The sequence below is a fragment of the Thunnus maccoyii genome, chromosome 20 (genome assembly GCF_910596095.1).
Source record: "Thunnus maccoyii chromosome 20, fThuMac1.1, whole genome shotgun sequence".
Taxonomy (NCBI): Eukaryota; Metazoa; Chordata; class Actinopteri; order Scombriformes; family Scombridae; genus Thunnus; species Thunnus maccoyii.
The window spans coordinates 28,075,352-28,091,315 of NC_056552.1; the positions used below are offsets into that span (position 1 = coordinate 28,075,352).

The following is a 15,964-nucleotide window of genomic DNA, read 5'->3' on the forward strand; positions in this document are numbered from 1 at the left end:
TATTGCCACAACTGTGGCTACATAGTCTTCAAGAAATTTAGTAAACCAAAAATGTGATGGTTAATAATTATTAACCACTACAGGATACAGTGTATTGGGTGGACATCCGATATCCCCTTAAAGTGCAATTGTAGATCTTATTGCCTTGTTGAAGAAGCCTTGGTATGTTAAAGCACAACATGAAGATATATCTATTCAGAATGATAAAATTTAATTATTGAATGTTAAATCTTGTACAAAAAATCATGACTACTGGATTGTCTTCCTTAAGTGACCCTGAAATGTCAGTTTTGATTAGAGTCTGAGCGACTGTCAGTCCAGATTTTACACTGTATGTACGTGTATAAACATTTTCTGAATATCTACACAGTTGGTCTATATATTAGTATGTACATCTTCATAAACCAAATCGAACCAGAATGTTCCTCATTAGGTGTCCATTTCACTTAATTACTGAAAATTTGATTGTTGAAAAACTACAATAAAACATTTATTATAAATATTTATTTGTGTTTATATTTGCTTATTTCTTTCTTTTTATGTGTATTTATCAATTGTATTTTTATTTTTGATCTGTATACTCATCTTGTTTTGTTGTAATTATTTAAGACAAGTAAATGTGTAATTATTCATAATAAAAAGAATTTTGAAAAGAACAAGGACAGAACACAGAACTTCCATAAAGCACTTAATTCTATCTTCCATGTCTGCCATGATTTTAACATATTTTGGTGTATGTATTGACAAGTTTATTAACAGTTTCTCACAGATCATTTGGCTGAATGTTTACAAAACAAGCAGTGACCTGAAAGTTATTGGGGCCTATTTTATAAAAGCTTTAGATGCTTGGCAGCTGCCCAAAACGTGTACACAACATAATTTGTTCCTTACGGATCCCATGCATTGTTGGGAATTGTTGGGTCTCCACAAAGTGGATGTTAGCACCTCTACAGGGAACCAGCTATTAGCATTGATACTATGTGTTTCGTAATGCATGATATTGTGACTCCTAGGTGTATCCCACTTGAAGCATGCAGTCAGAATGGGACCGTGGACTGGGAGGCCTGGAGGCCGAGGTGGCCAATAAAGAGAGAGAGTGGAAGGAGCTCCAGACTATAAGGGTTCATGAACTAGAGAGTGCCCTCAAAAAGGCCAAGGAAGAGTGCCTCTCTCTCAGGTACCACGTTTACATCCACCTCACATCAGAAAAACAGTAAATGTGAACTGCTTGAAAAGTTACCTATGCAGCTTTTAGCTTTTAGCTTTTAAGAATTTAGGGTTTGCCAGTGGACCCAGGTCACTGACTTCATACAAGAGTGATGTCACCAACAAAGAAATACATGTGGCTAATTGGAGTGTATCTAACAAAATAATACATTTTTATTTAAGTCATTTTCTATTCAGAGAGTAGTGAAATTCAGAGGCAAGGCAGTTACTTGCAGAATTCTTGATTGTCTGTCACATGACAATGTTTGGTTTGATGTAAGGTTTTAAGGTAACCCTGTTATTTCACTATCACTTAATTTGTTTTGGGTTTTTTCAGTTAATCAATTCATCTCTTAGTATATAAAATATCAGAAAATAGTGAATAATGTCCACCACGATTTCCCAGAGCTCAATGCAATGTATTCAAATTTTATTTTATGCCTGACCAGCATTCTAAAACCCAAATATATTCAGTTTACAATTATCTAAAACAGAGAAAAACAATAAATCATCACATTTAGAAATATTTTTGATTAATAAAATACTTTATATTGATTGATAATCAAAATAGTCAATGATACATTTTCTGCCAGTGAACCAATCTATTAATTTTTCCAGACCTAGTTTGCTGTCCAACATGTCTTCAGTCATGCATTCTCTGTTTGCCCAGGCTTCTGATTAATTCTGTATGTGTGTCTGTGATTTATGTCTGTGAGGTTCTTTACTGTCTTGGGCAGTCCTGTTTTTTTCTTCTCTCTCTTGTTTTTCTTTTACCTATTTTTTTTTTCTTTTTCTTACAACATGGCATCCAAGATGGTGCCGCGGATGGCTGCCTCCATATTGCGCTGTCTGGTGCTTTTTCTATTTTTGTTTACTTGTACAGTCTTCAGCACTCTTGCACAGTTCACTCCAACAAGCTTTCTCACACACCCAGATACTTTTTCAGACATTCTAGTCAGAGGAGCAGCAGCTCTCTATTGTACTTAGCAGGAGAGGCAGGCAAAGGAAGTGCACAGGAGTGTTGGAGCGCTGGTTAAGCTACGACAGCGAGGTTTCGAACACTGCTCCCATCAATACATCTGGTGAAGGTCCGCTCTCTGCCCAACAAAATGGACAATCTGCTGCTCATTAACAGAATGAACAGAGACTTTTCAGAATGCAGCGGTGAGTCCATCCCTGATAGTATTCTACATCTGCGAGGCTTCTGCTTCACAGAGTGGACCATGTAATGGAGTTAACAGGAAAAATGAGGGGAGGTGGAATTTGCTTCCACAGAAATCAAGGTTGGTGTATAGATGTCACAGTGTTAAGGAAAATATGCACTCCTCACCTATAGACTATTTTCATCAAATACAAACCATTTTGTTCATCACAGGAGTTTTCCTCCTTTATACTGATTGGTGTTTACATCCCATCTTAGGCCTGTGTTAGTGAGGCCTTACAACTCCTTGCTGACCGGATAACTTCCATGGAGCACAAACAAGCACACCTCAGCCATGAACTGCCCAAATACAGACAGCATATCAAGTGTCCCACCAGGGACAAAAATACACTGCTATACCATATATATATTAAAGGATGTCTATTGCTCTGTTCCCCATGCAGCTTTGTGACTCCCTGATCGCTGTCTGCTTCATCTTCTCCCAACTTACATGCAGAAACTAAAATGTGCAAAGCCTGTGGTCAAGACTGTGAGGAGATGGTCAACAAGTCAAAGCTGGAGCTACAAGCCTGCTTTGACAGCACTAATTGGAATGTTTTTGAGGCTGCATCTACAGACCTGGATGAACTCACTGACACTGTCATTGTATATCAGCTTTTGTGAGGACATGTATGTGCCACCTAAAACTTTCTGCACCCTCAACAACATCAAACCCTGGTTTACAGCAAAATTCAGGCCAAGGAGAAGGCCTACAGAAGTGGCGACAGGATCCTGTACAACCAGGCCAGAAACACACTGACAAAGGAGATCAAAGTAGCAAAGATTAGCTACACTAGCTAGCTAACCAGGTAACAACCCTGCATCAGCGAGGAGAGGCCTGCGGGGCATCACCAACTACAGGTGAGGGTCCCCCATAACTGTGGAGAACCATCAGCTGGCCGGCGACCTGAATGTGTCTTACTGCAGGTTTGATAAATCCACGTTCACACCCCTCATGACCTCCAACTCAGACATCACACAATCAACTGCACCCCCTGTAATCACCACTGGTCCCAAAGAAATCCTCCATCACAGGACTGAATGACTACAGGCCTGTCGCCCTGACGTCTGTGGTCACTTAGAGAGACTGGTGGTCACCTTCCTTAATGACATCACAGGCCCATTGCTGGACCTCCTGGAGTTTGCCTACCGGGCCAACAGGTCACTAAATGACGCAGTCAACATCAATTCAATTCAATTTTCAATTTGTTTTTCCCCTTTGACGGGAAGAAACCTCAAGCAGAACCCAGCTCTTGGTGGGCGGCCATCTGCCTTGACCGGTTGGGTTGAGAGGGACACATGTTGACTGTGTACATCCTACAACACCTCAACTCCCCAGGGACATACACAAGGATCCTGTTTATGTACTTACGCTCAGTGTTGAACACCATCATCCCAGAAGTCCTCACCAAACTCACCCAGCTCACTGCACCCATCTGTGGATCACAAACTCCCTGACAGACAGGAAACAGCAGGTGAGGCTGGGAAAATCACATCCAGCACCTGGACAGTCAGTGCTGGTGCCCCTCAGGGATGTGTGCTCTCCCCATTGCTGTTCTCCCTCTACACCAATGACTGCACCTCAGGAGGTCCGTCCATTCAACTCCTGAAATTTGCAGATGACACAGCAGTCATTGGTTGTCAGTGGTTGAACAGCTAGCCCTTTGTTGCAGTCACAACAACCTGAAGCTGAACACATTTAAAACTGTGGAGGTGACAGTGGAATTTGCGCCAGCTCAGGAAGTACAACCTGCCTCAGGAGCTGCTGATCCAGTTCTACACTGCAGCGAACAACGGACAGTCGGGTCTGCAGAAAAGACCATTGGTGCTGACCTACCCACTATCCAGGATCTGTACACATCCAAAGTCAGGAAATGGGCAGAGAAAATCACTGCAGACCCCCCACATCCTGGACATAACCTTTTCTAACTTCTCCCCTCTAGTAGGTGCTACAGAACACTGTATGCAAAAACTACCAGAAAAAGGAACTGTTTCTTCCCTCTTACTGTCACACTTACTAACATTTAAATCAGTCATTCATCACTGTCATATATACTGTATATTTAAGCTGGCTGTATGTACTGTACACAGATGTGTGCACATGCATATACTGACATGACCTCAAAAGTTTTATTTGACGGTCTTTGGCATTGACCCTATCAATTAAATGGATATAGTATATATATATATATATATATAGGAATGGAGCCCTATAAATAACATCCAATCTGAGATCCCCCTCAGGGGAGCCACAGACAGGGCCTTGACCCTGGTGGCAGTGGAGTGGTAGAGGGTGGTGAGGGTCAGATGCAGCATAGACTGCAGTGGCAGCAGAAAGAGACAAGACAGGTAAGGTGGTTTAAATGTTCTTCAGCTAAGATGATCACTGGATGATAGGAAAGTATGCACACAGAGTCCAGTGAAATAATTGAATAATACATGAAAGGTGGAGCTCAGTGTGATGATGAAATAGGCTGACAGTTGTCTTCCTGCTTGAACTTGCACTAAAAGCTTAATTACATCACCCATTCAGTATTTATTCAGCACTCCTTGCACTCTTACACACCTTTGCTCTACTTGTATCCTAGAAACAGTTTGACCTGTATATCGTACATACAATATAGACATTGTATGTTGTTGTCTATTTGTTATCTCTATATGTATATATCTATTTTCATACCTATTTGATTATACATAATAGTCATATGTTTATGTTTACGTTTCTTTGTTCAGCTTTGTTTTCCTTGTTTTGGCTGCATGTCCATGTGTATCTTCCTGAACATTGTTGTGTGTGAGCACATTGAGAGGCACTAGAAACTTGAGTCAAATTCTTTGTATGCGTAAACATACTTGGCCAGTAAAGCTGATTCTGATATTCTTTTGTACATATTATTTGTTGATTTATGCATTTAATGTAAAGCACATTGAGTTTTCTTGTAATGAAACGTGCAATATAAATATAATTCCCTTGCCTGCCCAAATGTGGAAAAGCTGAGTAATGAAGACTCAAGAAAAGAGAAATGATATTCATGACATGACTTCAGTTTGAACATTTGAACTCTTAAAGGGTTGAGCCAAGTTCCAAAAGAACATATTTCCTCACCCATAGTATCTATCCATGCAAACAGTTTTTGTCTTATTTGCACAGGTTTTGAAATATCTGCCAAAGCTATGTGCCTCCAACCCAATACAATGGAGGTCTGTGGATTATCAGGAATAACCAGGACATTGTGTCTGGAAAGACACGTTGCTGTTGAAATGTTTAAATGTCATAGTTCAATGCAGTGAGCACCACAAACTACATTCCATCCACCTCCATTGTATTGGAGCAGAGGCAGCAATGTTAAGACAGATATCTCACAGTCTGGACAAATAAAAACAAAAATATCTGACAAGAAGGATACCACTACAAAATATGTCATCGGTAAATATGTAAAAAAAACAAAAAATTTCGTTGAACAGAACCTTTAAGTAATTTTTACTGGTCCATTAGTCGTATGTGATAGGACCATAATGTTAATTACTGTTAATCACAGCCAATGCATTAGGCGGTGTTATTTTAAAAGCTAATCAGAAGATATATCATTATCTGCATATACTGTAAGGCCACCTATAAATAACACAAAATGCTGACAATACTGTATGGTGGAGGTTATTTAGAAATAGTGTTTCCATTATATGCTGTAGTTTGTCCAACAGAGAGCACTGACAATTTATTTCCTGCTCACTGCATATCTTGGTCACAATTCATTAATTACCAAATTTATGAGATTCTTATCAAAAATGTTTATGTTATGCATAAGTGATAATCAATTAATTATTTTGTAATGTCTTATTTTTTCCAGGAAACACTACCAGCAGCTGAGGGAAGCTTTCCAGTTTAACTTGACCATCCTGGATGAACGAGACAGAGAGCTGGAGAGATATGATGTCATAACTGACAGAGCTCTGACCGTGGAGCACAACAGGTAGAACAATTCATATGAACCTCTTCAATCCAAAGTCATGGAGAGTATAGTTAATGTGCATGTGAATTAAAGAATATGAGAAACAAATGTACATCAGAGGAAAAATATACAAAAGCATTATGCATGCATTCACAGTCAATTCTTCAGGATGATGAATGACTCAGATGAAGGCCATAGACCAAAACAAAAAACTACCTTATGCATTCAGATTGTTCAAAGATACCAGGAAGATACAAATTTAAAGTTATGTTACTTTTCACCTTGTTGTTTGAAACAAAATATTAAATTGACTGCAGCTACTTCTTTTCAGCCTTAGAAGTACATAGCACTTTCCAGTGTGGCTCATTCATCCACGCACACACAGTGATGGTGGCATTGTTATCATGCAAGACACTGGCCTGGCCATTGTGTAGAAATGCTGCAGGCACAACAGGTAGAATTGAGCTGGGTTCAGGGCCAACATGTAGGGGGAGGACATAAATGCGGTGTGCTTTCACTACTCTTTAAAATGAATTTGTCACAGGCAAAACTCAGATACAAAGTTAAACTGTTAAGACCCCTCACTTGATGTGATCCACGACCTGCCCTCTTCACAATAACTGACCCTGTCACTTTCGCTAAAGACCTAAACACTTTCTGTGCCCGCTTTGATACCCTTAACTGTGTGAAGAGCTGCTGAGAGCTCTATCTGCCCTAGAATCAGCATACCTTGCACCTGGACCTGAAGGCATCCCTCAAAGGTGCTTAGGGACTGTGCCATGGAGCTCTCTCCTGTGTTTCGTTCACTCTTCTATGAATTTTACAGGACCTCAACAGTTCCCACACTGGAAAACATCCACCATCATCCTCGTGCCAAAGAAATCCCGACCCTCAGAACTCAATCACTACTGGCCAGTTGCACTTACCTCAGTAATTATGAGGTGCCTGGAAAAGCTGTTACTGAACACCATCATGCCAGCTGTCTGTCTGTTTTCCTACAAGGCCAAAAGGGGAACTGAGGATGCTGCAACATCTAGAATTACCGGGCAACTTTGATTCTCTCCTTGACTTCAGTTCTGCATTCAACATAATCCAATGCTTTCAGATGATAAGGAAGCTCCATCACCTCACCACAATTCTCATCCATTGGATACACAGCATCCTCAGTAACAGACTATAGACTGTAAGGTTTTGTAAATTGCTAATGGTATATAGCAATGATAGCAAAAAAAATGTTCATAAGCTATACGACATTGACGTTTTCCAGTCAGTAATCCACCACAGACGTTGTAGTACATCTCTTGCAAGATCAGTCGTCATTTGTCAATCAAATGATGGCATGGGACATGCTTCCACAGTTCTGTTCAAATACTGGCCGGACTCCCTGCATACACGTTCAAAACTCTGCAGATGATCCAGAATGCAGTGGCACGTCTGGTCTTCAACCAGCCCAAAACAGCAAATGCCACTCCACTGTACATATCCGTCCACTGGCTCCCAGTTGCTGCGCACATCAAATTCAAAACCTTGACACTTACTTACAAAACAGCAACGAAAATGGCTCCCGCCTACCTGAACTCACTAAGCTCTGCCAATGAAAGGTGCCTGGTAATACCACCACAACAGGGCCCTAAGTCGCTAGCCAGACTCTTCTCTTCTGTAGTTCCCCAGTGGTGGAACGAGTTACCAAACTCCATTCGATCTGCAGATTCCCTCCTAATCTTTAAGAAAACTCCTCCGGACCTGATTGATGTATATTTAAAAAAAAAAGATTATCCGCTCCTATGCACTTTATGCAAAGCCTCTATGCACTGCCCATTGGCACCCGTATTCTACTGGACTTTTACTTAGCTTTATGGCTCTTATTCACGTTGTTCTCTCCTGACTAGATCATTGCTTGTGTTGTATTAACTGTAATGTGTATGTCGCTTTGGATAAAAGCGTCTGCCAAATGAAATTGCAACATTGTAACAATATTGTAATTTGGTTGTACTGAACCATTGGGTAGAGAGTGATTACAAGTTAATGTCTGGGTGTGAATAATTGGTCAGAGCTTATTATGAATGTTAGGCCTCTGAATAAAAGATGTAGCATTCAGACGTGTGATTTTAATCAGATCTCTCAAGAATGAGAGATCTGGCTGGGGTGGCTGTGGCTCAGGAGGTAGAGCAGGTCGTTCACTAATCGGAAGATCGGCGGTTTGATTCCCGGTTCCTCCAGTCTGCATGTCGAAGTGTCCTTTGGCAAGAAACTGAACCCCAAATTGCTCCTGATGGCTGTGCCATTAGTGTATGAATGTGTGTGAATGGTTAGTTTCCTCTGATGGGCAGGTTGCATGGTAGCCTCTGTACCCATTCAGCGTATGAATGTGTGTGAATGGGTGAATGTGACACGTAGTGTAAAAGCGCTTTGAGTGGTCAGAAGACTAGAAAGGAGCTATACAAGTACAGTCCATTTACCATTCAATGACCTTTTTGTGTGTGTGTGTGTGTGTGTGTGTGTGTGTGTGTGTGTGTGTGTGTGTCTGTGTCTGTGTCTGTGTCTGGCTGGATGGCAGCTCTAGTGAAATTCAAAAGCAAATGGAGGAGTATGAGAGAATGAAATGGGATTTGCAACGCAGGATACAAGAGTTGGAAGGACAGCTGACACTACAAAGACAGGTGAACACGCACGCGCACTATGAAGAGCGCTACAATTCAAAACCCTACCCAAATTGTACACCACCTATCCAGTTACCAGACACCCACCACCCAAACTGCACACCACCTATCCAGTTACCGGACACCCAGCATTCAAACTGTATGCCACCTATCCAGTTACCAGACACTACCTATCCAGTTACTGGACACCCAGCATCCAAATCGTACACCACCTATCCAGTCATCCTGCGCTGCCGCCCAGTGGACATTGCACGTGACCCAGTCGACAGCGCAGAACAACCCAACTGTACATTGCGCGCCACCCAGTCGACAGCTCGTGATGTCCAATTCAACATTGCATGCTACGCAGCTGGATAGCTTAATCCCAAAACCTGAAGTTGATGTGTGCATACTGAATAATAACAAAAGATAGAAATCAGGAGATATAGTCAAGAAAGTTAAGTCTCATCGACTTGCCGACTGGGTGGTGCGCGATGTCCAGTTGGGTGGCAGCGCAGGATGACTAGATAGGTGGTGTCTGGTAACTGCATAGGTGGTGTACGGTTTGGATGCTGTGTGTCTTGTAACTGGATAGGTGGTGTAGGGTTTGGATGCTGGGTTTCTGGTAACTGAATAGGTGGTGTACGGTTTGGATGCTGGGTGTCCGGTAACTGGATAGGTGGTGTACAGTTTGGGTGGTGGCTGTCTGGTAAATGGATAGGTGGTGTACAGTTTGGGTAGGGTTTTGAATTAAAGGGCTCTCTGTTGCACACACATGCACGCACACACACACATACACACACACACACACACACACACACACACACACACACACACACACACACACACATTTTTATTCCCATAAAGATCTCACTTGCCTGCATTCACTTGTTGCCTGAAAGAGCTCAGTTCACAAAATGTTCTCTCACTGAAGGTCTGAAACTCTTTTTCTCTGATCTCTTTATATACTGTATGTGTCATAACATTGATATTTTTTGTTCACTGTTATGATTAAAAATATGATGACCTTTGCTCGCTCCCCCATGGTATATATATGTGTGTATATATATATATAATATGACACACTGTAAAACACATTGGGCTACTGCCACACATGCACAGCTATGCCTCAAAGCAACTCTACACAGTAATGTGCTCTACCTCTTGTGTTACAACCCCTCTCAGTTGACTCTGTACAGTGCAGGACTGAAATAACTGCTAGAGCAGCCAGACATTCAGAGAGGATCAGCAGCAGACCTTTAGGATGAACTCAGACAAAAGAGCACTCTATCTCTAACACTTACACTGAATTGGCTGGCTTTGTATGTCCAAGTACTGTACGTATATGTCTGTGTCCCAAATATCTGTCTGTCAGGTAAGATGAGCGGGTGCTAACACTGAGTGATAGGAGGAACTTTGTAAGCTAGTGTTGGCTCTGAGAAGGGAATCTGCTGTTTATCTGACACTCATCAAATAACAAGTCATGGGCTCCTCAACCAAAAAATGAATCTACAATGAAACTGATATGATACAATGACACTGTATCATTGCATATTAATGTTAAATTCTATTGTCTTTTTAGAAGAATATTATAATTGCAGTGACAACTGAAAGTCAAAACATGGATTAAAATCTTTATTTCCCCAAAATGCATTGTTTTAATGGTAGTATTAGTTTTTTCCTACCCATTGTTTCAAAATTTGTATCTCTTCTTTTTTCCATTCATATTACTACTACCTCAGAATCACACTGAATCTCATAGTCTCTTGTACACTCGCTCTCTTGTTCAACCACTCCATTCCCTCTCATCACCCTTTCTTTCTCTCTCCCCTTCTTCACTCACCTATCTTCCTCTTTTTTTTAGTCAGGTAAATGGTTACATACAATTGTATAAATGTTAGCGATATGTAATGAAATTACAAAAAGCCAGAACTGGCTCAGCATATCATTGTGAAAGGTGGTTTAGATATGCAGCAGATGAAACTATGCTCATATGTGACCATCCTGTGACCATCTTTATCCATTATCCTTCAGCCCAAAGAAATATTTCATTCTACTTTCCAATATTTCTGATTTTGTTTTGTTGGCAAATTGAAGATGGTATCTATAGTCAAATTAACTTTAACAACTTGCCACTTGGAAAACAAGTGAAAGTGCTGTAGATTTAGTGTCATGCCTGTGACAGTGTTAGTGCGGGTGTTATTCATTTCTCTTTAAATCTGTTACTTCCTGATACAGAGGATTGTTACTTCCTCTGTTTGGCTTACCTTCACTCCATCCACTCTTGGTTCGTCACTTGGACAGTGTTTATTCTAGAGAGCAATGACTTCTTGATTTGTGCTGTAAATTAATTTAAGTTTGTACTGTTTTGCATCCAAGCACAGTTTGAATTGGTACCACATAATACAAAATATGGTGTAGAGGCTGGTAGGGATTGAAATGTTCTGTACTACTGTGTTGTGTTTGTTTATAGCTACTATGCCTCTATATCATGATACATGTAATATTGTTAAAATTCTACACACAACATCTGTAATCACCCTCCTCTGGCCAACAGGAGATGACAGCAGCTTTTGAAAGTGAGCTCAGACAGCAGGAACATGAGTTCAACTTGAAAATGGATGAGATGCGTGCTGTGGTGCTGTCTTATGATCTCAAGGTGAAGAAATGATTACAATCAGTAGTTTCTTCCCATGGCTACTCCTTCATGCTGAATGTTCATCATCATTTGTTGCTGTATGGGTGCGTTGTGTGTCCTTGTCCAGATGAAGCTGCTTTCAAAAGAAACTGAAATTCACCGTCAGGCTCTGTTCCAAGCCACAGAGGCTCTCAAAACATCTAAGGAGTTCTGTCAAAAGATACAAACCCAGCTGCAACACAAAGACTGGATGATCAAAGACCTCACCGCTGTCAAAGACTATAGGTATGCTGCTGTACTGTGTGTGTGTGTGTATATATATATATATATATGTGAGTCATTGTGTGGTTAAGTTTTTGACTCCTCTGTCTTAGGATAAAGGAACTTGAGGAGAAGGTGGAATGGATGGAGACTAAGTTGAAGAAGGAGGAGGATGACTGCATTAAGAAGTGAGTCATTTATAACACAATCTCTCAGTCAGGCAGTCAGAGCCAGCTGGGAGGAGAGGCACAGTGGAGGGCGTGGCAATGCCAGTTCAGTAGCACACTGAAATCTTGGTGGTATTTGAATGATGTTGCATGTTGTCAAGGCACAATTATGCAAGCCAGATCCCCTGGTTAAATTTTTTTTGCAACCAGCACCAGACTGTTACAAAATAACCACATAAACCTCTGTGCTTATATGCACATCCACCTTGTTGTTTATAATGAATTATTCTGTATAGTTATGCAAATCAACAGGCATGTTGGCTACTGACACACTAAAAATCAATTAAAACTTCTCTCTCCGCTATTTACTCCCTCAAGACCGTCCATTCCCACCAGTCCTTCCCTGTGTCTCTGTCCAAAACAGTATTATCATTTTAAGAGTCTGGCCAAAGAGTTGCCTGGAGCTCTGCATTTTTTTCTTTTTTGTAATTTATTTTTATTGGCATTCAGCATCAAACAAACATTTCCATGAGAGGTATTTCAGATACTGTATGTATATATCATATATTCATGTTCATGTTTGTACAGAAAAAACAGAAAAAAAGAAAACTGTACAATCAGGCAGTGATCTTTCCTTTACAACATAATCATTGATTTGTGAAAATAAAATCAGGTCTATGGGGTGTTACATAATTAATCCAGTTGTGAAGCAAATTCTTCCAATTTATGATTGACAAATGCTTTTATCTTCTCCATTTTGCAAATGTCCATTGTAATGTCCATCCATGCATTTAATGTTGGACTCTCCTGTGATGACCATTTCCTGATAAGAATCTTTTTACCAGCCACCAGCAGTATATTCATTAAATATTTGTCTCTTTTCAGCCATTCATGAGATATATACCCAAAATATATGATCTTACTCTCTAGGGGTATTACACACTTAAAATATCTTGTAGGGCATTGTGTATCCCTCTCCAATAGTCTTTGAAAACAGGGCAATCCCAGAAGTATTTATGCAACTCTGTAGGTTGTTATCGGCTAAGATTGCCTTTATGGGAATAGAAGGTATTTTCTCTTCAATGTTTTTCCATTGAGCATTATACACTGGGTTGCACTAGTATATAACTGTGTCATCTGTGCTGTAAAATAATAGTCTCTAAGAGAAGGTAGGCCCCATCCCCCTTTTTCTTTGGCTAATTGTAAAGTTTTGAGATGGACTCTAGATCCTTTACCTTGCCAAATATACCTTGATAATATTTTGTCCCATTCATTGAATTGTTTTTGGTTGATCTCTATTGGTAGGGTCTGAAATAGATATAACAGTTAGGACAATATATACATTTTAATAGATTCAATTCTTGAGCTAAAACTAAAGAAAGGAATTCGGTTCCATCTTGCTTTGTCTTCCCTGATTTTTTATGTATAGGTAAATAGTTGCATTCTGATAGTTTTGTAAGATCTTTTGGTATGTTAATTCCCAAATATTTAAAAGATTTTTGTTTGCTATGTTAATGGGTACCTGCTTTCAATTTCTCGTGGTTGATCTTGTATCCTGATAATTGACCATAATATTCAAATGATTGCATCAGTTTAGGTAAAGAGTATGTTGGTTGCCCTAGATAGATCAAAATGTCATCTGCGTAACAGACCATTTTATTTCCCATCCCTTTAATAGTAATTCCCCTGATATCTTTGTTTTGTCTAATATATTGAGCTAGTGATTCTAGATATAGTGCAAAGAGTAGTGGTGACCATTCACAACCCTGTCTCGAAGCCCTTTCTCAGGTCAACCTATTTGATAGACATCTATTGACTTTTAATCTGGCAGTGGGATTGTCATATAATGACTGTATAGTTTTAATAACTGTTTCATGTAAACAAAATGTGTGTAGAGCCCTGTAAAGAAAATTCTGATTAACTGAATCAAACGCCTTTTCAGCATCTGTTTTAAAGCAATTTAATAATAATGATATAACAATATTTTTTATATATGATCCATAATATGTAGTGTCCTTCATATATTGTCTTATGTTTGGAGTTGTTGTATAAAACCTGTCTGAATGTTATGTATCAGTGTGGGTAGTAATTCTTCCAAATGTCTGGCTGTGATAGAAGTAAATAATCTATAATCAACATTAAGAACAGATATTGGTCTAAAAGACCCACATTCCATTTTATCATTTTTAAAGCCCAGTTCAGTGTTGGGAGTATAACAGGTGTTCATTTTTAAATTCCTTATACTACTCTATTGTATAACTGTCTGATCCTGGTGACTTGTTTAATTTAAGCCAACTAATTGCATTTTTTTATTCACCTTCAGTTATGTCAACAGTCCAGTTCTATTTTGTTCTTCATTTCCTTTGTGGGTGACTCTAGGGAATTCAGGTAGGTGTCAGTTTGGGTTACGCTTCCCCCTGGAACTTTGGAAGATAGAGTTTCATAATACGCTTCAAAAGCTTTCTGAATTTCACTTATTTTTTATCACTTTTGTTCTTGGATCCCTAGTTCTATGAATTGCATTGTCTACCATCTTTTTTTCAGTTTCCATGCCAACATTTTTTTAGATTAAGATCCACTCTAATAGTGTCTCTGTTTCAGAAACATTTTATTTTTCTTAATTTCTAGTGTAACCAAACTATTAATTTCATTCCTAATTTTTCTAATTTCCTCCAATGTATCCTGTGCCAAACTCAGTTTGTGTTTTCCTTCAGCTTGTTTTGTAATTCCTCTAATGTTTTATTCCTTATTTTTTTGTTATGTGACAATATTGCCATGATTTTCCCTCTTAAAACAGCCTTTAGGGTATTCCTAATGGGATGTGAGACCTCTCCATTATCACTTAATTCTAAGTAAAGACTAATTTATTTTTTAATTTGTGCCTTAAAGTTGGAATCATTGAGTAGACTTGAATTTAGTTTCCGTGTAGTATTCTTTGGTTGCAGGTTAAAATCAACAGATAAATACATAAGTACATGGTCACTTAAGTCTATCGTCCCAATTTCACAGGTGTTTATTTTGTCTTTATCTTTTCTGAATGTTATGAAATAGTCTATTCTTGTATATAGGGAGTGGGGCCAGAATAATAAGTGTAATCCCTTCTGTTAGGGAAAAAGTCTCTCCATATTTCAATTAGCCCAACATCCTCAAAAAGTGTGTTCACTTTGTTTTATGGGTTTTTCTGCTGGAACTGTCTAACTTTGGTTGTAATTGAATATTTAAATCTCCCTCACAAATCAAAAGACCTTCTGTTTCCATTATTATGATATTATTATGGTAATATCACTTCCTGGGGGTGCATATACGTTCAATAGAGTACCTGAATTCCCATCTGTATTCCCCTTTACTAAAACTTTGCACATGTGTCAGAAGTAGTGAAAAATTGTATGTTTTATTGGTTTTGTGCATGGATGTGGCAAAGTGGCTAGTGGCTAGTGCCCCTTAGAAAATTTCAAATTCAAAGCTCCCATCTTTAAATTTGACATAGGTGAACAAAATTCAGTAGCACATGAAACATTTCCAGACTTACAAAAAAGCCTCTTGGAGTCATACCCTAAGTCCAACAGGAAGTCAGCCATTTTGAATTTACTTTGCAATTTTTGCAGTTTTTGCAATTTGCAGGGGTTGTATTTTAACGAACTCCTCCTAGAGATTTAACCCAACTGACGTCAAATTTGGCTGGTATCATCTAAACACCTTTATGATGAAAAGTTATCAAAATCTTGAGTTTTCATTGAACGCCATTGCTGTGGCGATTCGGCAAACTTCAATGTTTTGCCATGAAACAGATGGAACAGGAAGTTGCATGTACATCGTCCAACCTACACCAAATTTCTCATGTTGGATAAGAGTCTCAGCCTGAACACATCTATGTATCAATATTGAGTCATAGTCATAGCGTCCCC

General features: G+C 39.4%; 1 protein-coding gene across 4 annotated transcripts in view; it reads left to right on the forward strand.

The window, feature by feature from the left end:
• The window catches only part of ccdc57 (coiled-coil domain containing 57), a 141,046-nt gene that overhangs the window by 5,930 nt on the left and 119,152 nt on the right, over positions 1-15,964 (forward strand). For 3 of the 4 annotated variants that reach the window (XM_042396484.1, XM_042396486.1, XM_042396485.1), the window contains exons 2-7: positions 1,014-1,177; positions 6,253-6,375; positions 8,912-9,014; positions 11,551-11,652; positions 11,759-11,916; positions 12,006-12,080. In XM_042396484.1, the coding sequence (XP_042252418.1) occupies positions 1,032-1,177; positions 6,253-6,375; positions 8,912-9,014; positions 11,551-11,652; positions 11,759-11,916; positions 12,006-12,080 (707 nt within the window). In that variant the 5' untranslated portion in view covers positions 1,014-1,031. Of the gene's footprint in view, positions 1-1,013; positions 1,178-6,252; positions 6,376-8,911; positions 9,015-11,550; positions 11,653-11,758; positions 11,917-12,005; positions 12,081-15,964 lie in introns of those variants that run through there. The other variant, XM_042396487.1, reaches the window with a different exon arrangement.